Source organism: Rhinolophus hipposideros, assembly GCF_964194185.1.
Source record: "Rhinolophus hipposideros genome assembly, chromosome: 20".
Lineage (NCBI taxonomy): Eukaryota > Metazoa > Chordata > Mammalia > Chiroptera > Rhinolophidae > Rhinolophus > Rhinolophus hipposideros.
In genome coordinates, this window is record NC_138066.1 from 52,881,022 (window position 1) to 52,906,900 (window position 25,879).

General features: G+C 59.6%; 4 protein-coding genes across 5 annotated transcripts; 2 read left to right on the forward strand and 2 right to left on the reverse strand.

The window, feature by feature from the left end:
- Nucleotides 1-700: 700 nt before the first annotated feature.
- OXLD1 (oxidoreductase like domain containing 1) lies at nucleotides 701-1,552 on the reverse strand (the record flags this gene model as incomplete). Its single annotated transcript, XM_081028044.1, has 2 exons — nucleotides 701-1,100; nucleotides 1,536-1,552. The coding sequence occupies 2 exons, from the start codon at nucleotides 1,550-1,552 to the stop codon at nucleotides 701-703; spliced, it is 417 nt and encodes a 138-aa protein (XP_080884170.1).
- A 220-nt stretch (nucleotides 1,553-1,772) lies between these two features.
- Nucleotides 1,773-7,324, forward strand: CCDC137 (coiled-coil domain containing 137). Its single transcript, XM_081030022.1, has 6 exons — nucleotides 1,773-2,434; nucleotides 2,717-2,850; nucleotides 4,138-4,354; nucleotides 5,665-5,747; nucleotides 5,836-5,915; nucleotides 6,049-7,324. Exons 1-6 carry the CDS (start codon nucleotides 1,899-1,901, stop codon nucleotides 6,256-6,258), a joined length of 1,260 nt encoding a protein of 419 aa, XP_080886148.1. The 5' UTR covers nucleotides 1,773-1,898; the 3' UTR covers nucleotides 6,259-7,324.
- Nucleotides 7,325-8,152: 828 nt separating this feature from the next.
- ARL16 (ARF like GTPase 16) lies at nucleotides 8,153-11,075 on the reverse strand (the record flags this gene model as incomplete). Its single annotated transcript, XM_081029364.1, is given in 5 exon segments — nucleotides 8,153-9,316; nucleotides 9,469-9,584; nucleotides 10,168-10,281; nucleotides 10,745-10,880; nucleotides 10,882-11,075. Coding segments are annotated over 5 exon segments (732 nt in total). The 3' UTR covers nucleotides 8,153-9,144.
- A 202-nt stretch (nucleotides 11,076-11,277) lies between these two features.
- Nucleotides 11,278-25,411, forward strand: HGS (hepatocyte growth factor-regulated tyrosine kinase substrate). Of its 2 annotated transcripts, none has more exons than XM_081028169.1 (22): nucleotides 11,278-11,398; nucleotides 12,761-12,845; nucleotides 13,100-13,175; nucleotides 13,626-13,718; nucleotides 15,073-15,196; nucleotides 16,572-16,624; nucleotides 17,016-17,084; nucleotides 17,659-17,783; nucleotides 18,880-18,958; nucleotides 19,035-19,133; nucleotides 19,270-19,362; nucleotides 20,025-20,063; nucleotides 20,151-20,294; nucleotides 20,386-20,445; nucleotides 21,010-21,220; nucleotides 21,557-21,729; nucleotides 21,815-21,955; nucleotides 22,039-22,216; nucleotides 23,834-23,967; nucleotides 24,049-24,168; nucleotides 24,323-24,412; nucleotides 24,729-25,411. In XM_081028169.1, exons 1-22 carry the CDS (start codon nucleotides 11,362-11,364, stop codon nucleotides 24,837-24,839), a joined length of 2,334 nt encoding a protein of 777 aa, XP_080884295.1. In that variant the 5' UTR covers nucleotides 11,278-11,361; the 3' UTR covers nucleotides 24,840-25,411. The 2 variants fall into 2 exon arrangements, with proteins under 2 accessions (XP_080884295.1, XP_080884296.1); XM_081028170.1 differs by having other exon boundaries at nucleotides 21,013-21,220.
- Nucleotides 25,412-25,879: the final 468 nt, after the last annotated feature.

Genomic DNA, 25,879 nt, shown 5'->3' on the forward strand with positions numbered 1-25,879 from the left:
CTGATGCTCAGTGGCCGGGTCTGCAGCTCAGGACCAGGCTGCTGCCAGATGCTGGTTCTAGGGTTAATGGCTGAGAACTGCTGCTTCCTCCACCCCGGCCGGCTGCCTGGGGAGCCACGGCCAAGTGGGCTGGAAGGACTGGTGGCTAAGCCGAGCTTAGGCCCCGCAGGTGCTCTGCGAATGGGTGTCTCCCAAGGACCCCAGCAGCTGGACGAATGGGGTACCTTCCGGGCTGTCTGGGGGCGTTCGTGCATGTCAAGGGCTCTGCAAACGGCAGCTCCAAGGGATCAGTTGGTCCTGCCATTGCTGCACTGCTAGTAACCACGGCTGACCTTTGGGCAGGAATTCTGGGGTGCTGGGACACGGAAGGGGGCCCCTGGGGTCACTGTCAGTTGAATAGTCAAGGACATGGTCTTGTTTCACCCTCACAGGTTTGGTGATGGCTCTGGGTGTTCAGTGAACACCCGATGACAACTGCGCCTTTCTTTGATGAGGCTTCACAAGCCTTTCAGACAACACAGAAGCCTTCTGTCTCACCGCCAGAGAACTTCTTTATTCTCAGGTAAAGTCAATAAATAATTCTTCCTCTACCCCCGCCACAAGCCCCATGAAGGGACCACAGGTACAGACAGCCGTGCGGCTTTCTGGGTAGGAGCTGGTGGGCTGGAGCCGGTCGGGGGAGGAGTCCCGCCAGGCCGGCTCAGCGTCCACCCTGCATGCGGAGCCGGATCTCCATCCTGAGGAAGGCCTTGAGGGTCTCGTCAGCCACATGCTCCTCCAGGGCGGCCAGGGCCCGCTCCCCGCCATCCTGGTAGTGCTGCAGCAGTGCCTCTGCGTACTCAGCCCACACGCAGTTGGGGCAGCCACTCAGGCAGCAGTTTGTGGGGGGCTGCAGCTCGGGTGGCGGAGGGTATGAGGGCTCTGAGGGGCCCCCACTGGGCAGGGAGGACTTGAGCTGCTGGGTGCCATCTGCACCTGTTTGGGAGCCCACCTCCACACGGTCCTTCCCGAAAGCTCTGCGGCCTTCATGTACTGGGGTCCGGCCATGATACCTGCGCAGAACGCTGCCGCCTCCAGGAAGCCTTTGGTGCCAGTCCCAGCTGGAGAGTCGGCATGGCCCCTAAGAATGCAGATAAGCCTGTGAGTCTTTAGGAAGCTGATAAGGCCTCACCTACCCCCAGCTCCAAGGAAATTTCAGCCTCCTGTCACTGGCAGCGGGCTCCATGTCCTTCTCAGCTTCCTCACTTCCTGTGTGACCTTAGACAAGTTCCTTCATCTCTAGACTCAGTTTCCCATCTGTAAAATGGATGTAATGCTGGGTATGAGGATGATGTGATTCGTGAAAAGTGCTGGGTTCAGGGCCAAGCGCTAGGCATGCCTTCCAGCAGACAGTGGGGTTGGAGGAAGCTTGTCACCTCCAGCTCAGATGGTTCTGCCCTGTGGATGACGGAGCAGGGGTTGGAAGCCAGTGCGCTCCTGGCCACATAGCGACCGCACCCTGTCCAACCAGTACAGCTGTGCTCCGCCCCTCTCACCGTCTGACTATTCGCATCACTCCTTCATCCCCGCTTCTCTCCATCACATGAGAAGCCCAGGCCTCCCAGGCCATCCCCAGAAAGGTGTGTGGGCAGCCCTCCCCACCTCCTTCAGCCCCAGCCGGGCCCCAGAGTCCCCTTTCCTGCTCTGTGTTCCAGGGCACTGAACACCGACTGACACAGCCCAAACTCCCCTTGTTTATTTATCTAACTCCTGCGAGAAGCATCAGACCCTCGTTCCCTGCGGCTTCCCCAAAGGGCTCACACACAGCAGGCTCGCGTTCAACAGACACTCCGGAACGGAACGAGTGAAGCAGCCCAGAAGGCGGCTGGCACTACCCCGGGGCTCCGCCCAGAGGCAGAATGACCCTTCTCAGAAACCGGGCGCAGTGCCTGGCGAGGGCAAAACGGACAGGAGGCGGTCCGCAGGCCGCCCCGCCCGCCCCCGGCCCGGTGGCCGCAGCCGCAGTCCCCGGGAACTGGAGGCCGGGCGGGGTGCTTTCCGGTCCCTGCGGGCCCCGGCCTCCCGAGCGCGGCCCCGGCCCCGGCCGGGTACTCACCGAGCCGCGGGCACCTGCGGCCACCGCCAGGGATCCCCGGGCCACGTTCCGGAGCAGCATCGCCCGCAGCTCGGCCCAGGGTGCCCGCGCGCCCCAGCCCCGCCGCCCGGGCCAATCCCGCCCCGAGGAGCGCGGGGCCGAGTGCAGGGAGCGGAAGTGGGTCGTGGGGCGGGACCGCGCCGAGGGCCCGGCGGCTTCTTCCGGCAGCGCCGGCGTGCGGATGGCGGGGTCCGGGAGCCGAGCGGCGGCCTCCGCGCGGACGGCGGCGTCTGCAGGCCCCGGGCGGCCGCTGCAGCTTCAGGGGGAGCGGCGCTCGGCGCCGAGGCCCCGGCCGCGCAGGTCGGTTCTCACGGCGCTGAGGTCTGTGCCCGGGCCTCTCCCCACCCAGGCCCGCCGCGGGCGCCGCTGTCCGCTTCCAGGGGGCCGTGTTGGCCCTGCTGGCCGCGGTCGGAGCGCCTCTCACCCGCGTCCCGCGAGAACCCGGGGCAGGGACAGCCCCCCGCGGCGCCGCGGCAGCCAGGGTGGCCGGCAAAGTTCCGTTTTCCAGGCCCACCTTCGGTTTCTCTGATTCTGCTTCTGCTGGACGCGGGATGCGTCTCACCCTGGTGTTCTCCTTCTTAGCAAAGAAAAGAAGAAAGGGAATTGCAAGCCCAAGAACCAGGATGAACAGGAAATCCCTTTCCGGCTCCGAGAGATTATGAGGAGCCGCCAGGAGATGAAAAACCCCATCAGTTACAAGAAAAGGAAGAAAGAGGGTAATGTGCGGGCCCATGTGGGGGGCACAAAGCTTAAATGCCCAAATATTTAATGGCGTGTCAGTGACCTGAGGGAAGGTCGGTGTCCCCAGGGCCAAAGCAGAGGCTGGTGGCAGTGTGCTTTCAGATGAGGCTTCAGAAGGCTCTTGGGCCTCGTGTACGGAGTGTTGACTTCCCAGGAATAGTGGAGACCTTTTGGGGGCGGTCGGTTCAGGTTTACTTTGAGGACAGGTCACTCTGTTAAAAGGGAGGGAGGGAGGCAGAGTGGACAGGGCAGGCCAGTGAGGCTCTTGCAAGTGTGAAAGGATGGTTCCTTGGACCAGAGTGTAGAAACGATGGTGGAGAGAAGTGGATGATTTCTGGGGGTTAAGTTAAGGCCCCACCCGAGAAACACCCTTCCCACCTCTCCCCGTGGGCCAGATCGGTGCCCACCCATCGGGCTCTGCCAGAGGTGACTCTCAGGAGTGTTTGTGTGTTGTGTGTATACGTATTTGTTTTCCCAAACGTAGGACTGCTTTTACAGCACTGCTGTTTGACGATTTCTGTCTAAACCTTAGGCTTTTTGTTGGCGTTTCTATGGCTGCCATAGGGATAGTGAAATGAAGAGGAAGGGTGGGAAGGGCAGACGAGGTGTCCTGGCCTGGGGAGATGGCACATTTGGAGCCGTGCTCTATTGAAAGTGCTCTTTTGGCGTAAGTTATTTAAAAGATAGAAACTCACGTTATATGGTAAAATCTAACAGTTCCGAAACGTATGAAGTGAGGCGTAGCTTCCCTTCCTGTCTCTGAATCCTGCTCCCTCCGCCTGAAAGAAACCACTGTTCATCTTGTGTACCTTCCCAGGAGAAATACTACACGTAGTGACAAGCTATACCTTCGTCCACATGTTTTTTAGTCCTGGGTTTTCACTTACAGGAGACTTTCCAGATCTTTCCACATCCCTGTGCGTAGCTCTCCCGTGCTGTATTCCATACCCGTGCAGGAAGTCTCTGGATAACCACAGGGGAATCCATTCAACTGGTCCCCGATTGATGGACATTTATGTTGTTTCCTGTTTCCTTTTTCAGTGGAGTCGCGTGACAGACATGTACCAGTGGGCTGTGGGGACCCACTCCTGTGCGCCCCAAGCTGGGTGTCTTAGCTCCTTTTTAGCCAGTGGAGTTGGGCTGCTCCCTCTGGAGCCTGGTCTTCCCTTCCTGCAGCCTTGGGAAGGGAAGGGAGCATGGTGGCCAGCCTGGCACCACCCACTCCCTCCTGCCCCTCATGCCATATCTCCCTTTGTCCTCAGCCCAGGTGGCCTTCAGAAAGACGGAGAAGGAAGCAAAGGGAGAGGATCCGGACATTGCTGTCCCCAAGTTCAAGCAGAGGAAGTGGGAATCCGATGGGGCCTATGTCCAGCGCATGGAGCAGGAGGCCCAGCACGTGCTGTTCCTCAGCAAGAATCAGGCTGACCGGCAGCCCGAGGCGCAGGCGGCTCCCAAGGAGAAGTCAGAGGGGAAGAAGGCGTGAGTGGGGGCTGAGGGTCCCGTGATTGTCTCTGCAGTGGCAGCGTTTTGTTGCCAGGGCACCCCCACCCTGCTCCAAGATTCAGGGAAAGCCTGGAAAGAAGTTACAAACCCTGGTCAGCAGATGACTGTTTTTCTTTACGTCTGAACTTCTTAACCTCGGAGGTTCAGGGAGGCTCTGACCCATGGAACTCTGAGAGCCTGGCTTTGTCTTTGCGTCTCTTTGGGTCCGTGAGCCAGAGGAGGTCAGGGCAGCCGTCCAGCCCAGGCTGGTTGCTCTAGACAAGTGGAGAAAAGATGAGGCTCAGTGTCCCCCAAGGAGGGCCTGTTGGCCACGGGACCATGCCAGCCGCTGTGGAAATCAGGACTGTGGCTGGGGGATCTGGGTGAGGCTGACACGCAGTTTTGGGCTTTCCCCTCCTCTGGTTGGCAGACGCCACCTTCTCTCCCTGGACCTGGACTGTGTCACGTTTCATGTCTGGAGGAGGTTCGAGGGGCTTTAGCTGTGTCATTTGCACAAGTCCTGTGACCCCTGACGCCAGCTTCAGGCTTGCTCAGATCCTTGTAGGGTTCCTGAGGGCGGCAGCCAGCTCCGGGACGGAGCCCACCCCTGCCCTTGGCTCTGGAGAAGTCTGGGAAGGAAGTTGTGTGTCACCGTCCTGAGCCTGTGGTGGGGGCTGGGGATCTGCTTTACGAAACAAGGGCTCTTTGAGGTGTGTTTCTGCCTTAACCACGACTCTTGAGATGAACCAACCCAAGCTTTCATGAGAAGTTTCTTTAAAAGCCATGAAAGCCAGATTGTTTTCAGCTCTGTGCATTTTTCTGGTGTCTGAATTCTTCTCATGCTTGTCATATCAGCTAGTGAAGATTATGTTACAGAAAACCGCCCTCAGACACTGTCAAAACCACAGTGATCTCCAAAACTTGACATCATTAAACGTTATGATTCCAGTCATTAAGGGGCCGCGTCGTGTGCAGCGGCTCAGGTGACTCTTGGGGTAGAAGATTCTCTAGGGTGGGGCCGCTCTCTGCAGGGGCGGTGAGCAGCATCCCTGGCCTCCCCCATGAGGTGCCAGGAGCACCCCCCCACACTGTGACAAGTCGAAATGTCTGCAGATGTTGTCAACTGTGCCCCGGGGCCCAGTCACACGCTGAGAACTTATGGGGTGGGGGCGGGTGGCAGGAATGGGGACTTGGCGGCAGCCTGCTGGGCTCTGCCGCAGGTGTCCCTCCGGGGCAGAGTGACTGCTGTCACCCCAAGTCCAGTGGAATGAGACCTGGGGATCCCAGTGGCATTGCTTTCTCCTCAGGTTCCAGAGGCGGCGACTGGACAAAGTCCGGCAGAGAAGAGAGGAAAAGGCAGCGGAGAGGCTGGAGCAGGAGCTGCTCCAAGGTACTCTTCCTGAGGCCACCCCATCAGCCCTGGGTGCGACCCAGAGGGGCAGACAGAGGGCCTCAGTCGTGTTCCTCTGCCCCTCTAGACACGGTGAAGTTTGGCGAGGTCGCCTTACAGCCCCCTGAGCTGACTGCCAAGCCCAGAACGAGCATGAGCAGGGGCCAGGTAAGCGGGGGCGGAGGGCTTGCCCTGGGTCCTCGATGAGCGTGCGTCTCACTGGGCTCGCAGCTATGGGATTGACCTAGGCGGTTATCTCTTCTCCCTGAACCTGTGCCATGCCTTCATCCCCGGTCCTTAGCCCAGCAAGAAATCACTGATGCTGCACATGCTCCTGAGCCCTGGCGGTGTGTCCCAGCCCTCGGCCACCTCGCTGGCCCGGCAGCGCATCGTGGCGGAGGAGAGGGAGCGGGCTGTGCAGGCCTACAGGGCACTGAAGAAGCTGCGGCAGTGCCAGGGGACTCGGTCAGCCCACCACCCTCCCGGGAAAAAGCCACCGACGCATCTGTGATGTCAAGGGACCAGGGCTGCCCACTGGGTGGGGGGAGCGGGCAGGTGGCCTGCAGACCAAAGTCTGTTCCCTGGACACACCCTGGCACCCCAGGGCCTTGTGCACCAGCTCCCAGGTGCAGCTCCATGTCTTGGCTCTCGTTCTTTCCCTCCCTAAAAACTGCTCTTTCATGAGTGACCACCCGCTGGGCCCCGTCACCTGTCCCGAGTCACCATAGGTAGGGCCAGCGCCTGGACAGCCACCGTTGTTCTATGAGCCTAGCACCACCCACATCTTTGTTCTAAACACAGGTCGAGGCTGAGACACAACCTGGGCCAATCCCGTAATCCTGTCCCCAGATGCCAATTAACTGTAGATACCACCAACTTAGGTCAACTAAACCCATCACAGGCTCCCCTAGGTTCAAGAGCAGGACAGCTGGAAGCAGGCAGCAGACAGGGTGGGGGGTGGCGGGGCAGCACCTACACCACCTAGACCTGCTCACGGAGCCACTACTAACCATCCTGAGGCAGGTGCAGCCCACCCAAGCTTTGGTCCAGGTACGGAGACTGGTGGCGCCACCCATACCGAGGGCACAAGTATCAGGAAGCATTTCTCACAGGGGACCCATCTTTGGAGGAGAGCTACCTTAGCCGTTGTCACAGTCACCTCTAGTAGCAAATAAGGTCTCTAAAGTGATTTTAACAGTGCAGTACATTTCAGGTTGGTTTTTGCTTTACTTTTTGGGGGTTCTCTCATAGTTTAAGTTGCCCCATGTTTGACCAGGGGAAGACCTTGTGTCTTTGGACACTCATCTGAGTCAGGTTCCCAGCTCTGACCCAGCCTGAGAAAAGGAGTCAGTGGCTTCTGTAAGTGAGGGACCCTGGTTCCTGCTAGTGGGGTGTGGTATTTAGAAAGCAAGATCTGGGTTAAGAAATGCTCCTCAATGCTGGGATGTAATCGTTTCTATACCATTTCAGCAGACAGGCCGTTGTATGAATCAAAAAACACATAACTTTAAAGTTCTGAGTTTATATTTGCTATTAAAATATAATATTATAGGAGTTTTTGTTTGCATCTTTTCCACTGACAGTGTTTCATAAATACTTATTTTTTCTACACAATCCATAAAACAGCTCTAATGCCAAGTGCTACACTAGACGTATACACTGACACTTAAAATGTTAGTTCTTTTTGTTCCTGTCCAACTGAAGACAGGCCAACTGTGTTCAAATGTCACCTTGAGATTTTCTCTGGTTATCATTCCAACTTGATAGACAGTTAAGATTGTTTTTCAGGCTTTTATTTTTCCTTTGTTTTGGAATATGTAAAATATGGTTTACGTAATTCAGAAGCTCCCAGTAAAGAAGGGGGGCCTTCCTGCCTGCTGGCTCAAAGGGCAGGTCCCAGGGCTCAGGCCTAGTGCTAACCCCTTTCCTGGGATTCCTACACCCTCAGCTGAAGAACTGATGAGTTACAGCTTCAGAGATCCTAACAATGTTTCTCTCCAGGCTTTGCTCAGAGGGTATCCCCTGAAATTGGGGATGTCTGCAAGCCCTTTGGGGTGATCGCCCATGTCTAGGGCTGTTCAGTGGCATAAGTGGAGTTGATTCACTGGGCATGTCTGAGAAGGTGGCACTCAGTGGTAGCCACAAAGAGCCAGTATCAAACCTTCCCAAAGGCACGCCATGAGAAGTGACACCATCTGAGCCCGTTGCCCGGCGGGATATACAGAAATTTTCTTCCAGGACATCGTTTACAACCCCCCACATGAACAAATGTTCCCCCACCCAGCAAAGTGGCTGAATGGTAACTACACAGAGCCTGAGACCCAGGCCTGCTGCTCCAAATGGAGCCTAAATTGACAGCACAGACGGAGAAAGCTATTCAGAGAACTCACAACCACACTCATGATCAGGGTTTCTTTTTCTCTTTTAATTGGGGAATATTGGTGAACACTGTTTTTCCAGGACCGATCAGCTCCAAGTCCAGTCACCATTTTCAATCTTTAGTTGCAGGGGGCGCAGCCCACCATCCCATGTAGGAATTGAACCGGCAACCTTGTTAAGATCTCGTGCTCTCACCAACTGAGCCATCCAGCCACCCAGGATCAGGGTTTCTTAACCAAGTGTAGTGAGTTGAATAGTGGCCCCAAAACCACGTCTAAGACATAACCCTCGGAACATGCAAATGTGACCTTGTTTGGAGAAAGGGTCTTCGCTGATGTAATTATACACCTCAGAATGAGATCATCCTGGATTTAGGTGGGCCTTAAGTCCAATGACAGGTGTCCTTATAAGCTACTAGTCAAACAGACCAAGAATTACCCACAACCACTAAAAGCTGGAAGAGAGGCAAAGAATGGATTCTCAGAGCCTCCAGAAGGAACCAATCCCGCTGAAACCTTGATTTTAGACCTCGGGCCTAAAGAACTGCGCTTATAAACGTGTTGTTTTAAGCCAGTTTGTGGTGACTTGTTAAGCGGGCCATAGGACACCTCCACCCACCAACAGGTGATCTGCAAGCTCCATCGATTGAAATGGAAGGATGGGGCGGATGCGGGACACCAGGCAACCGTGGCCCTGAGGGCCTGGCGACGAGGTCCATCAGGGCCCATGCTACCTCAGGGAACCCTAACCCTCCAAGCTTCCCTGAGTGCTCAAGAGGACCAGAAGTCTGGCAGGCCCGTCCTGCTCTCCCAGCACTGGGACGGTCTCTTCATTCAGAGGTCAGCTGTTTTTGCAAGCTGGGTGCCTCAGTTTACCCGTCACTAACTCTGCACAGGAGCCCACCTTGCAGGTTTACAATGGTCACCCTATCTTTACAAGAACAAACTTCTGGAGGCCAAGCGGTGTCATCCTCTGCCTCCCACCACTGAGCTGCCCAGCCACGTTCTCAACCCAGAAGTCAACTGCTGGTTCTGTGGGTGTCCTGGAGCCAGCGCAGCACCCCCGTCAGGCCAGTGCCTTTCCGGGCACTGATTTCTGCTACGGTGATGTTTTGCTTGGCGCAAGCAATGATGTCTGGGAGCCTGATTAACGACTTCATCTCCTCTATGGTCATGTAACAGGGCAGGTCACTGGGGCGAAAGAAGAGCCTCGTCACAGTGGGCTGCACATGCCACCCGCAGCCCCGATGCAGCCCCTGCCTAAGGAGCGACCCCCTTGGCTCCACTCCAAGGGAGCTCCTCCCAGGGCACCCTGTCCTCCCTCTTGGCTCACAGAGCCGTACGTTTTATTGAAGAGTATCAGGACTGATGCTTCTGCAAGTGGTTCCGCAGAAAGGAGACCCAGGAGCTGCACGCAGGACGCAGAGAGCTGGGTGGGGTTGGAGGCGTCCATCATGAACTGGGGAGAAGGGAAAAAGTGTAGGGCTGCTCTGTGATGCAGACGGCCCCTGCCAAATCTCCCCTGGGCATCACAGACTTGGCCCAGGAATTGCCAAGTGACTTTGACATAAAGGGCTTTGGGGAAAGGCAGAAGCAGAAAACAAGGTGTATGCGTGTGACCAGGTGTCACCTATTTCCACCTATATGTGAGTCTCTCTCCTTGTGTGGCCATCAGTTCTCCCAGGAAGGGTCCTGGAATTTGGGGCACAGGCCTTGCCAGGATGGGGCAAACCCGAGGGATGCAGAGTTCAAGCATAAACAAAACATCCAGGGCAAGAAGGCAGAGGGGGCGGGCGTCAGGCAGGTACCTGCAGTGCACCTATACTGCCCTCAGCAGGTCTTCTGTGAGCCTTGGTTATTAGCTTGGGAGCGCTAGGGGTCAGGCTGGGTGTCCAGAAGGAAGCAAGCTGCATGGGGCCGTGTTTCCTTGACTGGCATAGCCGCCCAAGAACCCAAACTCCATCCTACACAAAGTGAGCTTGGAGACTGGACAATACGGAAATGGGGACAAACTTCCCTAAAAGTTCAAAGGTATGACCCACCAGGAGAGAACGACAGTTTCCGTAGTAACTGGGCCAGATGGGGCCCAGGCACCCCCCCAGCTCCCGGATCGTGATCTTTCTGTGGGCCACGATGTCAGTAAGGTTGGTGCCCACCTGTGGAAAAACAATGCAGAGACCACCACACGTTCCCACTGGGAGCTCCTGAAGGGCAAAGTGCCCAGCGCTTTACACTGTTACCTAAACCCCAATAGGCCCTTTTCTCAGGGTCTTAGACCCTAAAGCAGAACCCAATAATGAAGGGGGCTAAAAACGCTTCTAGGGGTTCAGGGCCCTAACCCTCAGCTAGGGCTGGCTGTGGCCATCAGTAGGACTCTCCCTGTGGGGCCACCAGCGACAGCAGCGGGGGTGACTCGGGGTCCACCGCCATGCACCCTCCTCCATCGCAGCTGTGTCCCAGTGGGACCAACGGTTTCCCGTGACACCCTGCTCGCCCCCCAGCGTTGCATTTAACTCGTGGACCGGCTGGATTTTAGTTTCCATTAAAAGAACCCAAAGCACTTTGCAAACCGCAAGGAGTACCGTTTCTTACTAAACCCGCGGGAGAACGGAAGCCTACCGTGGGCCGCGTCGCGGGCGGCTCGCCCAAGTCGCCCTTCCCATCCTGAGAGCTCAGCTGTGCGGGGCAGTCAAGGACGCCGAGCCGAGCAGAAGAAAGCGGGCGGCGGCCGGACCCCGCCCCGGGCCTCCCCCGACAGCCCCAGCCCCTCTCCAGCCCCCAGAGCGACCCCTACTTCCCCGCCCTTGGGCGTCCTGCGTCCCCTTGCCCGGCTCACACCAGGAGCACCCCCCAGGTCCCCGGTCCCTCTCGCCCGACACTGAAGGATAGTCTGCAGTCGTTTCACCAAAAGCGTCTTCCCCACACCCGTGGCTCCAAGCAGTAGACACATTCCGACCCCTGCGGGCCTCGGGCCCCCGGGCTTAGCACCGCCGTGACGCAAGGCCCGCCCTCCGCCCGGCTCTCATTGGATGAACCTCGTCTCCGGGATGCTCATTGGTCACGGTTCAACCTGCGCACGTGGTTTGGAGCGAGCGGAAAGGCCCACCTCCTCGCGGTCCTAGGCCCGCCCGGCGACGTGTGCGTGCGCGCGCCCGAGGGGAAGGCGGAAGCGGAAGTCGGGGGCGCGCCGGCTCGCAGCGAAGGAGGCCACGGCGTCGGGTCGGGCCCGGGTCGCAATGGGGCGCGGCAGCGGCACCTTCGAGCGTCTCCTAGGTAACGCGGCCCCCGCCCGCCGCCCGCGCCTCAGCGGCGAGTCCGCGGCCCGCGCTCCTCTCGGCCGGCCGGCGGCTCCGGAGCGGAGCGGGGCTGCCGCTGCGCGGCCCAGACCCTGGGTGGGCGCTTCGCGAGCTGGGCTCGGCGCTGCCGGGCGCGGGCGCGGGCGCGAGCGCTGACGAGGCGGGTGAGGGTCCGCCGAGGAGCCGGAGGTGCCCCGGAACCGACCACGGGCAGCTGACCGCGCGGCCCGGAGTCCTGAGTCACGAAGATGGGTGACTCGGTCAGATAGTTAAACATCAGTGGGTGCCACCCCCAAAGCCTAGGTTGCAGGGGCGTTAGGGCTCTGAGCCGGCCCTTGGCGCCCCCGGGGAGGACACCTCCCGGGCTGCTCGCCGGGAGCAGGCCGGCCCCGTCCGCGCGTCCCCACTCGCCCCGGGAAGCGCCGGGTGGTTCAGGAAGGCGCTTCCTCCGTGTCGGAGGCCTGTGCTCTGTGTGTGGGACGGGGCGCTGGGTGTCGGGATGCTCAGCTCCAGCCCGCCCTCCTTTTTCCTTGAGCGGTTCTGGGGGACGCCTCAGGCGAAGCCCCTTCCTTCCCCTGCAAGGTGCCAGCCGAGGGACTCAGACACATGGGCTGGGTCAGCCCCTCGCGGCTCAGTCAGGCAGGACCAGCTCAGCTCCGGTGGTGTCCACACCTTGTCAGGTCATGTGGGTCCCCAGGGAAGACGGTGCGCTTAGGGCTGGAGCAGCAGCGCCTCGGACGGAGCTCCTCCGCTGAGGAAGTAGTGAGGAGAGAGTACACGTGTTAATTGGGGGCCCCGGGGGTCAGTTCTGTCCCCAGCGGTTGAAGCAGGGGCCTGGAGCCCGTGCTTCCTCTCCCCGGCCCTGTCCCAGCTGAGATCTAACCCACTAGGTTAAACCGAAAACCAGCGACTCTGATGGCCAAGGTGGCAGATTTCTCCTTGTGGAGAAGCAGCTGAGCATGACGTTGACTCCTGGTTCTGTCCCCAGCAAACTGTGACTTGAGGCAGTGACCTCACCTCTGCTTCAGTTTATGTGCAGAGGATGGAAATGGAACCTAGCTCGGAAGGTTGTGTCAGGAGTGAGTGAGTTCACGTGTGGAACACGCTGGGGTGTCACGAGCACGCGAAGGGATCTCTTACTACTTTTCGAGCTGTCTGCCCCGTGTGGGAAGGACAGCACGTTCGTGGTCATCACTGTGTCGGCAGCATCTTCGCAGGGTTTCCATGTGGTCCACGTGTTTAAAATGGGAATATGGCAGTCGGTCCTCCTGTTGCTGAGCTGGGGGCTGCTTCGGGAATCAGCAGGACGAGCCCCCGTAACGGTGCATTTCTGCCCTAGACAAAGCGACCAGCCAGCTTCTGCTGGAGACCGACTGGGAGTCCATCCTCCAGATCTGCGACCTGATCCGTCAGGGGGACACGCAGTAAGTGAGCAAGGGGGCGGCCGCACTGTGCACTAGGGTTGCGGGGTCACTGACCCTCCAAGGACCCATAACCTTGGTAGAGAGCTGCCTGGGTTGCATGATGGGATTTCTGAGCTCTGGGGACAGTCAGAGGACTTTTCTGTACAGCTGGGGGTTTTTAGGGACCAGATGGTGGACGGACTTTTCTCGTTGTAGTTGCTGAGACTGTTTTCTTTTTTCTCTTTCTCTGCTCTGTCGATGCCTTTTTCCTTCAGAGCAAAATATGCTGTGAGTTCCATCAAGAAGAAAGTCAACGACAAGAACCCCCACGTGGCCTTATATGCCCTCGAGGTGACTAGACTCTTGCACTGCAATCTCTCAAGGGTCCCCAGCCCCAGCGGTCAGGATAGCAGATATGAGTGGCCCCCGTGGCCTTGCCTACCTAGCTGCCTGGGCACACCACCGGCAGAAGGCAGGCACTGGGTGTGAGGGCAGATATGAGCAGCCCTGACAGGGCTGGGGTGGGAGCAGTGCCTCAGCTGTTCCACCTGAAGATGACACACTTAGGATCCTGAGCATGACTCTAGTTTCTGTTCTTGGTGATAAGTGCGGAGTTAGAGGCATGAACAAGCAGACCCACAGGCTGTTGCCTGCCTCAGAGGCTGCCATGTGGACTCTAGGACGGGCTAGGTGGCCTGCGGGGCCTGTCGAGGCCTGCCTTCTCCTGGGGAGGGGAGCCCGTCCAGGAGAGGTCCCTGCCTTGCCCAGCAGCCAGACCCTTCCCATCCTTGGTGTCTGCAGGTCATGGAGTCCGTGGTGAAGAACTGCGGCCAGACGGTCCACGACGAGGTGGCAAACAAGCAGACCATGGAGGAGCTGAAGGAGCTGCTGAAGGTGGACACTCCCTGGGGGGGAGGGTCCCTGCGCCATGCCATTCCCAACCTGGTCGTGTGTGGGGCGCATGCAGCAGGCCCCTCTTCCTGCAGGGTCGGGGAAGGCGTCTGGGGACAGGGCTGGGAGCTGCGCCTAGAAGGACGGGACACGGACATGGGTGGGAAGGGCTCTAAGTGGGAGGCACGTGAGTCCAACATGTCCATGGAGGGACAGTGGGGAGACAGCAAAGCAGGGATGCTTGGGGAGTGGGCTTCGTGTCCCCCTCCAGCAGAGGAGGAAAAAGCCTCCTGAGCCTGAGCCATCTTCCTGAGCAGGAGCCTGCCTGTGGCTTCCCAGGCTCGCCCTGCCCCCTGCAGGGATTGTGACATGGGCAGTGACACCCAAGTTTGTGCAGAGTGGGGTGCGACAGCCATTCTTTGAGGTGAAAGGGGACCCTTTGGAGGTGAGGCTGCCAAGTGACTGGCTGCTGAGAAGTACAGCCCTGAGCACCATCTCTTCTGCCACTGGCAGGCAGGCCACAGTTTCCTGGTCCTGTCAGGGTGCCTGAGCTGACAGCCAGCTTCTCTGAGGCCCACGGGTGACCTGGCCAGTCCCTACCCTGGCCCGTCGGAAAGAGCGGATGAGTTGGAACCTGCCTTCTCCCACATTTGCCAGTTGTTCTGTTCTACACGTGGTCTAAGCCAGTTAGTCCCCCTTGGAGATAGGACAGGAGGTCCACTGACTGGACACAGGTCACAGGAAAGAACCAGAAGCCCAGTGCTGAGCTGTGGTTGGCATGTTCCTGAAGCAGCTTTCTCGTCCTGCCATCCTCCCGAGTGTGTGTGACAGTGCCCCAAGAGGGCTCTGGAAGTGACTGGCTGTGCTCTAAGCTGGTGGAAATGGTGGCTGTGTATGTGGGGACGTGCCTTGAGCGCCTGTAATTGGAAGGGGGCCGGCTGGCTGCGCATCAGTTCCCTCTGCCTAGATCTGGTTGACTCTGCCTGTTCGCGGAGGTCGGTTTAAGGCAGGACCAGAGTGGGGTATGGGTGAGCTCCTGCGCTGCTAGGGGAGGGCCGGGAGAGAAGCAGGTCTGCGGGATGCAGGACTGGAGAGCTTTGGTCTCACTTGGGTCCCTGGCTTTTCCTGAGGGTTGTAGTCCAGGTCCTGAGAGGGCAGACGGGTGATGACTTCGTCTTCAGAGGCGGGGTTCCATGGAGAAGGGCCTGGGGAGAGGGTCATACATGGTCCCTGGGACCCACCCCACCTCTGCCAGCCCCGTCAGCTTAGGGTACTGAGGTCCTGCCAGCCACTTCCTCAGGCTGACACGTCTCTGGTACCTGCGTCTCCCATGACCTCCTGATGCTCTTGCCTGCAGAGGCAGGTGGAAGTAAATGTCCGAAACAAGATCCTGTACCTGATCCAGGCCTGGGCGCACGCTTTCCGGAACGAGCCCAAGTACAAGGTCGTCCAGGACACGTACCAGATCATGAAGGTGGAAGGTGAGTCAGGTGGGGAGGGACACGGCGTCCAGGGACTGAGCGATTGCCCTGCATCAATCAGGGCCATGGGCTGTGCTCACCCCATGCCGGCAGGGGACAGCATCTCACGTAGTGAGCAGCGGTGGGCACGGGGAGTGGGTGTCCCCAGGGTGGGTGCGTCGGGTCAGCCCAGCTTTGGGCGCCTGACCTCATACTCATCGGGGCAAGCATGAGGCGGTGCGACAGACACACGGGAAGTTAACAGGAGCTGATTTCTGAGGGAGGGGTCGTAGGAGGGAAGTACAGCTGGGACCTGGCCTCTGCCGGTCCAGTTTAGGATGAATGGGTGGGGAGCCCTGGAGAGCAGGTGGCACGCCCGATGGGCCTGAGCCTGAGGCTGAGCAGTGAGGGAAGCTCTGGGCCCCAGCATCCCACAGAGGACTCCGATTCAGGGGCCCAGGGCTGAGCACACGGGTTGCCGAAAGCATGGGAGACGCCATCCCAGAGGAGGGGCGCGGTTGGAGCTGCGGCGCTCTGAGCACAGCAGGACGTCCTTGGGCAGTTTTCAGCCGGGGCGTGGCCGCTGAGGTGCTGATTTTAAGGACCCCTTTGCCTTCTTCCTGCTGTTGTGGCAGTCATGGAGAGCTGGTGGGCTTTGGCAAGGAGGGCAGTGGATTTAGGTCATGCTCGGAGGATTGGCTGGTCTCGGCCGGGCAGGGCGTGAGGGGCTGCGCCAGGGCTGCTCCCGCGTGTGCTGCGTCCTCAGCTCCACCGTCTGGTCATGAGCAGGCAGAGTAGAGTGTGAGAGGGGCCGTGTCTGCTGGCTGGGGCCTGGGTGCTGGGGGCCTCCGTGTGGACATGTGGCGAGGGTCCTGTGCAGGTCCGTGAGCTGGCCTCAGGCCTCAGTGCTGGCTGTGTGCTCACGTTCGCTTTCTTGGGGAGAGTGTCCGAAGCTTGGTAGGCTTCCCAAAGGGTCTGTGCATCAACAAAAGCTTGGGGACCCCGTCTTTAAGAGCAATGGGAAGTGTGGTTGGCTGGAGTGAGGGGCCAGGAGCCACATGGGGGGCCCAGGGAAGCTCTGTGAGGCCTTGACGTGGTGGGATCAAGGCCGGCTCTGCTGCGCCCTCCCGCCAGCAGATGAAGCAGCTCTGCGGAGCCACCTGAGCGGAGTGGCCGGCCCGCTGTGCAGCAGGATGCCCTTGCCCAGTGTGGGGTCATGGCACTGGCCCCCCAGGGCCCTGGGCCTCCTCTTGCCCGTCTGTTTGGGGAGGCGGATGCCAAGAGTTAGAACATGGATCCTAAAGGTCTCTGGGCAGACTGGTGGGGACAAGTGAGGCTGTCAGGCCTCACACTCACCAGGGTGGCCCCAGCGATAACCGTGGCCTCCGTTCTCCAGGACACGTCTTCCCAGAGTTCAAGGAGAGTGACGCCATGTTCGCTGCAGAAAGAGTGAGTCACGGTGCTGGGGACATAGGAGTGGGCTGCCCTGGGGAGGCTGAAGGGAGCCTGGATGAGGCCTGTTGGGAGCATTGGTGGTGGGCGAGCAGCTGTTTGTATCAAAAATGAGAACTTTCCGCAGGCTGACATTGGAACACAGTTCAAGGTGCTGCCTTTGGACTGTGGCTGGTGGGTTCATGTCGTTAAACATTGACGTGTCCTTGGAGCCATGGGACGTCTTGCTGTTGAGCCTTTAGAAAGGAAAGTTCTTCAGAGGCTCCTTCCTCGTGTCCTCGCTGACCTGGCGTGGCCTCTGCCACGCTGGGTCTTCTCCCGTCTGTGGGAAGTGGGCATCTTGGAAAGGGAGGGCCGTGAGGTTCTGACTCTGCCCACCCCTCCCCAGGCCCCTGACTGGGTAGATGCAGAAGAGTGCCACCGGTGCAGGGTGCAGTTCGGGGTGGTGACCCGTAAGGTGAGTCACCGTATGGGGGGAGGGGTCCGGCTGCATGCAAGGCCAGGCAAACCCCAGGCCACCTGCGTCATCCTGTGGCAACTGCCCCCATGCACAGCCCTTTCCCTCTTCGCCTTGGCCAGTCCCCAGCTGTGTGGTGAGCGTGGCCAACAAGGGGTCTGGTGTCTGATGCTCAGACTCGCCTCTGCCAACAGCCCCTCAGTCTTGTTGTCCTCAGCTGACTCAGCCTGTCCAGCTTGGACCCTCAAGCCAGTGTCTCTGTCCCCACTGAAGCTCAGGCCGATGAGGGCAAAAGCTTGGCCTGGGGTGTTCCCACCCAGCAAAACCCGTCTCAGCTTAATTCACGCATGGTTTCTGTGAACCTTGTAACTTTAAAATCTTTACCCCAAGCGGCAGCTGCAGCTGAGGGCCAGGGCGTGCCCTGTTTCCCCAGGGTCCTGCCCGCCCTTGGCCCACTGTAGCCTGGGAGGCCAGCCTGGCACACTATGTGGCTGGTGGTGCTGGGCGGAGTGGGCGTGGAGCCTAGGGCCCTCGCCTGGTGGCTGCCTGACGTGCCCCATGTCTCGTGTCACAGCACCACTGCAGGGCCTGCGGCCAGATCTTCTGTGGCAAATGCTCCTCTCGGTACTCCACCATCCCCAAGTTCGGCATCGAGAAGGAGGTGCGCGTGTGCGAGCCCTGCTACGAGCAGCTGAACAAGTGAGTCTCCCGCTGGGTGCTCCATGCAGCCGGTTTCTGTCCTGCTAAGGACTGTCCAGGAGGGCTGCTCCATCCCCCGGCCACGCCCCAGGCTCAGGGCAGTGCCCGGTGGGCGCGGCCGGGGCCTGACACCTGCCGGCCACTTGCTGGGGTTTGTTTAACCTTCGCTTTTCGTCTGGAAGTGAAACTCACAGGCAAGACGCCGGCACGATAAGAAGACCCCGCATGTGTGCTCCACCCGGTCCCTGGGTGTTGACATTGACTTGTTTCCATGGTGGCTTAATTGCATGTCCTCCTCCCCTGTCTCCATGTGTGTTCACACAAGTGCTTTATCCTGAGCCATTGCAAGTGAGCTGTCCCCAGCCCTGCACCTTCACGTCCCCAGGAAGAGGTGTATCGTCTCCCGTAGCACAGTGTGCCTGTCAGGCCAGGCGTTTGGCATCACTCCCCCGCTGATGCGGACTTTGCAGCCCCTTTGCTGGCTGTGCCGAGTCCCAGTGAAGTCATGGCAGTTCTGTCCCATCAGGGCCCATCGGGCTCTTCAGTGCTTGGCAGGGACTGTCACGCTCCCTCTGCTCCCCAACATCTTTGTTGCTCATGATGCAGACATTTCTGAGGGGTCTAGGCCATTGCAGAGTGTCCTTCAGCTTGGCTCAGGCTTCCTCATGGTCAATAGCAGGTTCTGCAGCCCTGGCGGGATCCCAGGACTCAGGCTGTGCCTCTTGGTGCAGCAGGTTAGAGACCCAGGCCGTCTGTATGACCCAGTGTCAGCGATGGGAGCCAATCCCTCGACTAAGTGGTGCCTTCCGGCCACTCCACTGACATGCTCTTCTGTGGAAAGCCGCGGCCCACCCAGGCGGGTGTTTGAACCTCGCTTTCAGGAGAGGGGGCTATGGCTCAGGCGAGGTGACTCGCACTGTTCCTAGGCTTGCAGGTGACAGAGCTGGTGGGAGGGTTCAGCTTTTCTCAAGCGTGGCCATGGAACCACTGTCGTCACTCCATGTGGACACTGGAGGGAAGTCCCGGCAGCGTCCTGAAGAACTCTGGGGGGGTCGGGGTGCAGTGCCCAGCCCCTCACAGTGTCCTGTTGCTCCAGGAAAGCTGAAGGCAAGGCCCCCTCCACGACAGAGCTGCCCCCGGAGTACCTGACCAGCCCCCTGTCGCAGCAGTCCCAGGTACCGGCCGGCCGGCGGGCGCCTCTCCCCGGGTGCTTCTCCCCAAGCCCTGCTCAACCCGCTCTGTCTGTCCCAGCTGCCCCCCAAGAGGGATGAAACGGCCCTGCAGGAGGAGGAGGAGCTGCAGCTGGCCCTGGCCCTGTCACAGTCGGAGGCTGAGGAGAAGGAGAGGATGGTGAGCCGAGAAGAGAGGCCTGAGTCTGGGGTGCGGGGGGAGTACCCTTAGATATTTGGGGAGAGCAGAGTGTGGAGGCTCGGCTGCCTGTGCCACGTGCTTCCCGCGTGACCTCCTCTTTCTGGTCCTCCCGCAGAGACAGAAGTCCACATACACGTACCCCAAGGCAGAGCCCGCTCCCGTGGCCTCTTCGGCACCCCCTGCCAGCAGCCTGTACGCTTCGCCTGTGGTGAGCGCCCCCTCTGGCTCGGTCACACTGGCTTGGCTGGCTTTCCATGGGAGGGGGCAGGAGGACATGGGAGGACATGGGAGGGCCCAAGAGAGGACAGTGCTGTGTCACGTGGCCTGCTCCCTTTTCCCCATAGCCTTTGGTTCCCTGGTCAGAGGTCCCTTGTGGGGGCAGAGGAACCAGTAAGGCTGGAGGCCCCACTGGTGTGAGCCCAGTCTCCTCTGTACCCCCCGGCAGGAGGAGGTAGGGAGCCGTGGGGTCAAGGGTGGCTGCATTTTTCTAGTGTCAACCTGAGGGCATGATAGGACTTACTTTCTGGGGTGTCAATCCAAGCTCTGTGTCCTCAGCTCCTTTGAATAGTGGGTGGGGGTGGGGTGGGGCCAGCGGGGCAGGTGTTGAGAACAGCCCTGCCACCTACCTGTCGGGGACCATCTGTGCTGCTGATGGGAGGGGGGTGGGGTGCTGCCCTGCTCCTTGTCAGTGGTGATGGGGCCTCTTGGGGTCCCTGCAAACCAGCCCTGGCCAGACTCCAGGGTCCACTGTCACTGCTGGGCCACCTGGGCCTCCTGAGTAATGGCTGGGGAGGAGCTGGGCATGGGCTTGAGCCTGCAGGTCACCGTTCCTCTGGCCTATGGCCCTTCAGACCCTCCATGTCTCCCCAGAACTCGTCTGCGCCACTGGCTGAGGACATGGACCCTGAGGTGAGCCCCCACCCTCACACTCCCGCACGTGGTGCTTCTCTTCGCTGCTCCCTCGCCCTCAGGAGTGACCTGTTGTCACCTGTGCAGCTCGCCCGCTACCTGAACCGGAACTATTGGGAAAAGAAGCAGGAGGAGGCTCGGAAGAGCCCCACGCCGTCCGCGCCGGTGCCCCTGACGGAGCCGGCCACCCAGCCCGGGGAGGGACATGCAGCCCCTGTGAACGTGGTGGAGGTAAGGCGCCCGCTCAGTGCTTCTGCGCCACAGTCCCATGGGAGGGAACACAGGGCCAAGCCAGCCCCACTCACCCTCTGGTCTCTTCCAGACTCCCCTCCCGGACACAGACTCTCAGCCCATCACTTCCTCCAGTGGCCCCTTTAGTGAGGTAAGCTGGGGCCCCGTCCTCAGGCTGGGAAAACACAGCCTCCCTAGTGCAGAGCGCCAGGCCCCGCTCAGGCACCTGTCCTGACAGGAAGGCAAAGGCGGGTGTCTCTGGGCCGGCTGTGGTCCAGAGCTCGGCCGCTCACTGCATATCCTGAACGGAGCAGGCAGCCCAGAGTCTGAGTCTGTCCTGGGGCTTCTGGGCTTTGTTGGCCATTGGAGTAAGACGCCCAGGCCTTAGTGGGGGAGGCAGGCCCCATGTCACCACCAGTGGGAGTGCCTGCGAGGGAGGCCAGAGGGACTGCAGCCAGCGCTGTCCTGGCCCCCGCCATGACTGGGGGCAAGAGCCAAGTCTCCCTGGGCCTCGGTTTCCTCATTTGTGAGACAGGAGGCTGTGGTGCCCCCGCAGCGCCATCCAGAGGTCAGGTCGGGCACTGCAGGCTTGAAGCTCAGCGCCCAGATGGTTCCTCTCGCAGGCTGGGCTGCCGCCGCCCGGCACAGGGAGTCTGTGCCTCACTGGGCCTGGTGGCATGGTAAGGCTCAGCCAGACCGCCGTGTGTCCCCCCAGCAGTGCCAGAACGGGGAGTCAGAGGAGAGCCACGCACAGTTCCTGAAGGCGCTGCAGAACGCCGTCAGCACCTTCGTCAACCGCATGAAAAGCAACCACGTGCGTGGCCGCAGCATCACTAATGACTCGGCTGTGCTGTCCCTCTTCCAGTCCATCAACAGCATGCACCCCCAGCTGCTGGAGCTGCTCAACCAGCTGGATGAGCGCAGGTGTACGTGGCCTCCCGGGCCCCGGGCCCGCCCCGCTGCTCGCCTGGGTGCCGTGGGCGCCTCCCGCACGGGCCAGTGGCTGAGGGCTGTGAGAGGTTCCCAGGGGCTGCCCCGGAGCTGTGGCTTCTCGGGAGTCTGGGCTGTGGGCTCCAGGGCCGGTGGTCTTAGTGACAGGAGATGACCCACTAAGCACAGGCCAGTCAGCTCGAGGAAGAATCCCCCAGCCAGCCCCTATGCCAGCCGTGCCCTGTTGACAAGCGCTTGGCTGGGCAAAGGCAGGCCCGGCTCCGCACTGCCTCCGTGCCATGCCAAGGGCTCCCTACCCCGCCCTCCCACAGTGTACTACGAGGGGCTGCAGGACAAGCTGGCGCAGATCCGCGACGCCCGGGGGGCGCTGAGCGCCCTGAGGGAGGAGCACCGGGAGAAGCTGCGCCGGGCAGCCGAGGAGGCTGAGCGCCAGCGCCAGATCCAGCTGGCCCAGAAGCTGGAGATCATGCGGCAGAAGAAGCAGGTGCGGCGGGGTGCGGGGCGCGGGGTGGCAGGGCACAGGGCGTGCGGTGGCGGGACCCTGCGTCACCGCTGTGCTGTGGCCACAGGAGTACCTGGAGGTGCAGAGGCAGCTGGCCATCCAGCGCCTGCAAGAGCAGGAGAAGGAGCGGCAGATGCGCCTGGAGCAGCAGAAGCAGACCATCCAGATGCGTGCCCACATGCCAGCCTTCGCCCTGCCCTATGCCCAGGCACGTGCCCCCTGCATAACCCAACCTCACCCCGCTGGCCGCTGGCCGCTGGCCGCCACCTGACGGCCTCTCTCTGTCCCTAGCTCCAGGCCATGCCTGCGGCGGGGGGTGTGCTGTACCAGCCATCTGGCCCCACCAGCTTCCCGGGGACCTTCAGCCCAGCAGGCTCGGTGGAGGGCTCCCCCATGCACACTGTGTACATGAGCCAGCCAGCCCCGGCCGCCGGCGGCCCCTACCCCAGCGTGCCCGGGGCCGCAGCAGGTAACGGGCGGGTGGACGTGCCCGCCAGTCAGGGTGGGCCCCACACCATTACCTTCTTTTTTTCGGCATAACATGAGATTTACAGAAAAGAGAACGGTACAAAGAATTTTCCAGATTCCCCAGAAGTTAACATTCTGCCACATTTGCTCACTTTTCACACACACACACACACACACACACGCCTGGCCCATTGCAGAGTGAGCAGCAGGCAGGTCCCCATTACTCCTAGTGGCTTCAGTGTGCATTTCCTAAAACCAGACACTCCCTCAGGCCCTGGGCACACACGCGCTGGGACCTCCCCCCTGCCACTCTGCTCAGGTTTTCCCAGTAGGAAAGCCCGTCGCGTGTGTTGTAGTCAGCTGTTCTCTTTCGCCTTCTTTAATCTAGAGTATTCCTCAGTCTGTCTTTGTGTTTCGTGACATCAACTTCTCAGAGAGCACTGCAGACCACCCCTCAGTTTGTGCTCATCTGGTCTCCCGTGGGTGTGACGTGCTAGGGCTGTATTTTGGCTGGATGTCATGGGAATGACTGTTTTTCCCTTGATACTCAAGTGTTTTGTGGGGAGAAAGACTTTTAAATAATCTCGCTCTTCTTAAATTTTCACCTACCAACTAAATATTTACTATCTATAAGTTTTAGTAGTTTTTGCTAATTTTTGCCTGAACTTGTTAAATGTTTGTCAGATAGTGACTTTCTAATTCTGTTTTCCCACGTTTATTAGTTGTCTTTCTAAGGAGGTACTTTTTCTTCTTTTGTTCATTCATCTGTCGTATTGGTGTGGACTCATTTTATTCAAAAAGTCATAATCTTTTACTCTTGTGTTGATGCTGACTGTCCCAGGTGAGGCCTGGGAGCCCCTCGGGCCGGCTCTTGTGTGCTCCTGACACGTTCCACCATCTTTTGGATGCTTTCTTCCTGGTACCAGTGGATATTCTGTGTTCATCTTGTACTTTCTCAGTCCTGGAAACAGCCATTTCTCCAAGGAGCCCCAGGTTCCTCTTCGTGAAGGAGGGCATTTGGAGACCCAGACCTGGGTTCGAGGCCCTCAGCAGACTGAACAGAAAGCGTGTGTGGACACACACACACGCACACACACTCACGCATGCGTGCATGTCTTTATCTGCATATAGCAAAACGCGTGTTTACCCCCATACCTCCCAGTTTAGCAGTACAGGCTCCCCCTCTTCTGTATCTGTAATCCCCTTTCTGACAGGCCTGCCTCTCGTCCTCTGTACTGACTTGTTCATTCCTGGAATTCACAGAAGGTAGTTTCAGGCCACTGTGCAAAGGGTCCTCCTGACCAGGCTCTCTGTTGTCCTGTCTTCAGGCTGCGGGCCCAGAGTCCAGACCTGTGTTCAGAAGTTACTAGACTTAGCTCTTCCCCACCGCATGCCGTGTCCCCATTTACTCATTTGGAATATAGTTGGGGTCGTTTCTTCCCATTTTGTTTAATTGTAGGAGTCCTCTCCCATCTTTGTTGATTTCATTTATTTTCCTTTTGTGAGACTGTGAAACATGAACTTGGTTCCAAAAGTCACAACAAAACAGAAAGCTCAGAGAAGTGACCGCCTCCCCCCGCTTCCTGGGTCGTGAGCTCACTCCTCTTTTTCTCCACAGACTCCAGTATGGTGAGTGCCTACATGTACCCAGCAGGGGCCACTGGCGGGCAGGCGGCCCCCCAGGGTCCAGCAGGGCCCACCACCAGCCCAGCCTACTCATCCTACCAGCCCACTCCTAGCCAGGGTTATCAGGTAGGCGGGCAAGGCTACTCCCCTCCCCTGGGAGGCCCACTGGGTGCCCGGCCTGCTCTCATCACACCCTTCCCCTGACAGAACGTGGCCTCCCAGGCGCCGCAGAGCCTCCCAGCCATCTCCCAGCCTCCGCAGTCCAGCACCATGGGTTACATGGGGAGCCAGGCGGTGTCCATGGGCTACCAGCCCTATGGCGTGCAGGTGAGACCTTGTGGGGTGTCCAGACAGGGGCGAGGGCTGGGGGAGCGCTGGGCAGGCTCGGCCCTTCTCATCACCACCCCCATCCCCTCCACGGGCTCCCCTCGCTGGTTTTCCTCCATCAGTGCGTTGACGGGGTTCCTTTCATCCTCCACAGAATCTCATGAGCACCCTCCCCAGCCAGGACGCGCCTCTGCCGCCCCCACAGCAGCCCTACATCTCGGGACAGCAGCCCCTGTACCAGCAGGTAAGCCTCTTGGGGCTGCTACCCAGGGGACCGTGCCCTCTGCTGAGGGGTGGCCCTGGGAAGAGCGAGCAGTGCAGCCAGGACTACTGCTCGCAGACACCCTGGAGGGCCACGCGCAGGGACCTGTAGGCAGCAAACTGCGTGTTGACTTAAAAGGTCAGCTGCAGACATTGTTGGCATCTCCCGGGGTCTGCCTCTGCTGGGAGGCCTCCCTGAGTCCTACGGGTACGGCCCAGACGAGGATGCTAGAGAAGCCACTAGAGGATGGGAAGCTGGGGTCTGGGGTGGAAGGACCGATGGCTGGTGTGTCCCCCAGATGGCGCCCTCGGCCGGCCCTCCCCAGCAGCCGCCGCCTGTGGCCCAGCAGCAGCCAGCACAGGGGCCGCCCGCACAGGGCACTGAAGCGCAGCTCATCTCTTTTGACTGACCCTGGCCGGCTCGCTGCCCAGAGGAACACTACAGTTCTCGAAACTGCCGCCGTTTCTAACTAGCATCATCCTCCCGCCTCGTGCTCTCCTCTTACTACCCTGTAGCGTTCCTGCTCTGAGCGAGTGGGGATGGCCCCTCTCCCTGGCCTTCCTCCTGTCTGCCTGCTGGCTCCTCATCCCCCACGCTCCATTCTCGTCCCTGTCTCCTTGAGTTGGTCTCTGACTTCTTTCCCCAGGGCTGGACTTTGGGGTGGAGGGTGGGAGGGTAGGATCTTCTCTGACAGGAAGCCCCCAGCCTGGTATGTCGGGTCCCATGAGGGGCGACTGGAGTGGGATCCCGCTGCCCTCCCATCCCCCCACCCCATGAGACCTTGGGGACCTGTGGTCTGTGACTAGTGTGAGTCTCCCCAGAGCCCTCTAGCGTGGCCCCTGGGCTGTTAGCAGAGGTGCTCCTGGCCCTCACAGGAAGGTTGGGGGCTCGTCTCCAGCTTCTCTGCTTCTGAGCTGTCATCTCACCCAGTGCCCCAAGTAGACGGAACGGAACAGTGATAATAAAATTTCTTTCAACAAGTATTGAGTGTCTGCTTAGAGAGGTGGTGGCGGGTAGGGCAGCCTGCCCTGTGCCCCAGGCCGTTTCATAGTCTCCCCAGGGGACGCAGTTGCAGATGTGCTGTCTCCTCAAGACAGCACTGGGTCACCGCTCTGACAGTCCTCCCCACGCAGCGCCACCCAAGTCCTGGGAAACACGTGCAGGGCCCCCGGCTCTAGTCCGACTACCATGCCCGTTGTAGTCTAGAAGACGCGTGGCCTCTTGTATCCAGAGTTCAGGGACTCCTCACCTTAAATACCCAAACCTCTTAGGTGACCCCAGCATTAGCTCTTCTGGAAAGGAATGGGCTAGTTTCCCAGGCACAGAGGCTACCTGAGCTCTGGTCAAAAGCAGGGCCAAGATAACGAGATGCTGGGCAGAGAGCAGCCCTGCCTTCTCCATGTGACCTAACGTCTGGTCGGCTCCAGCACTGGCTCTTAGAAAATGTGG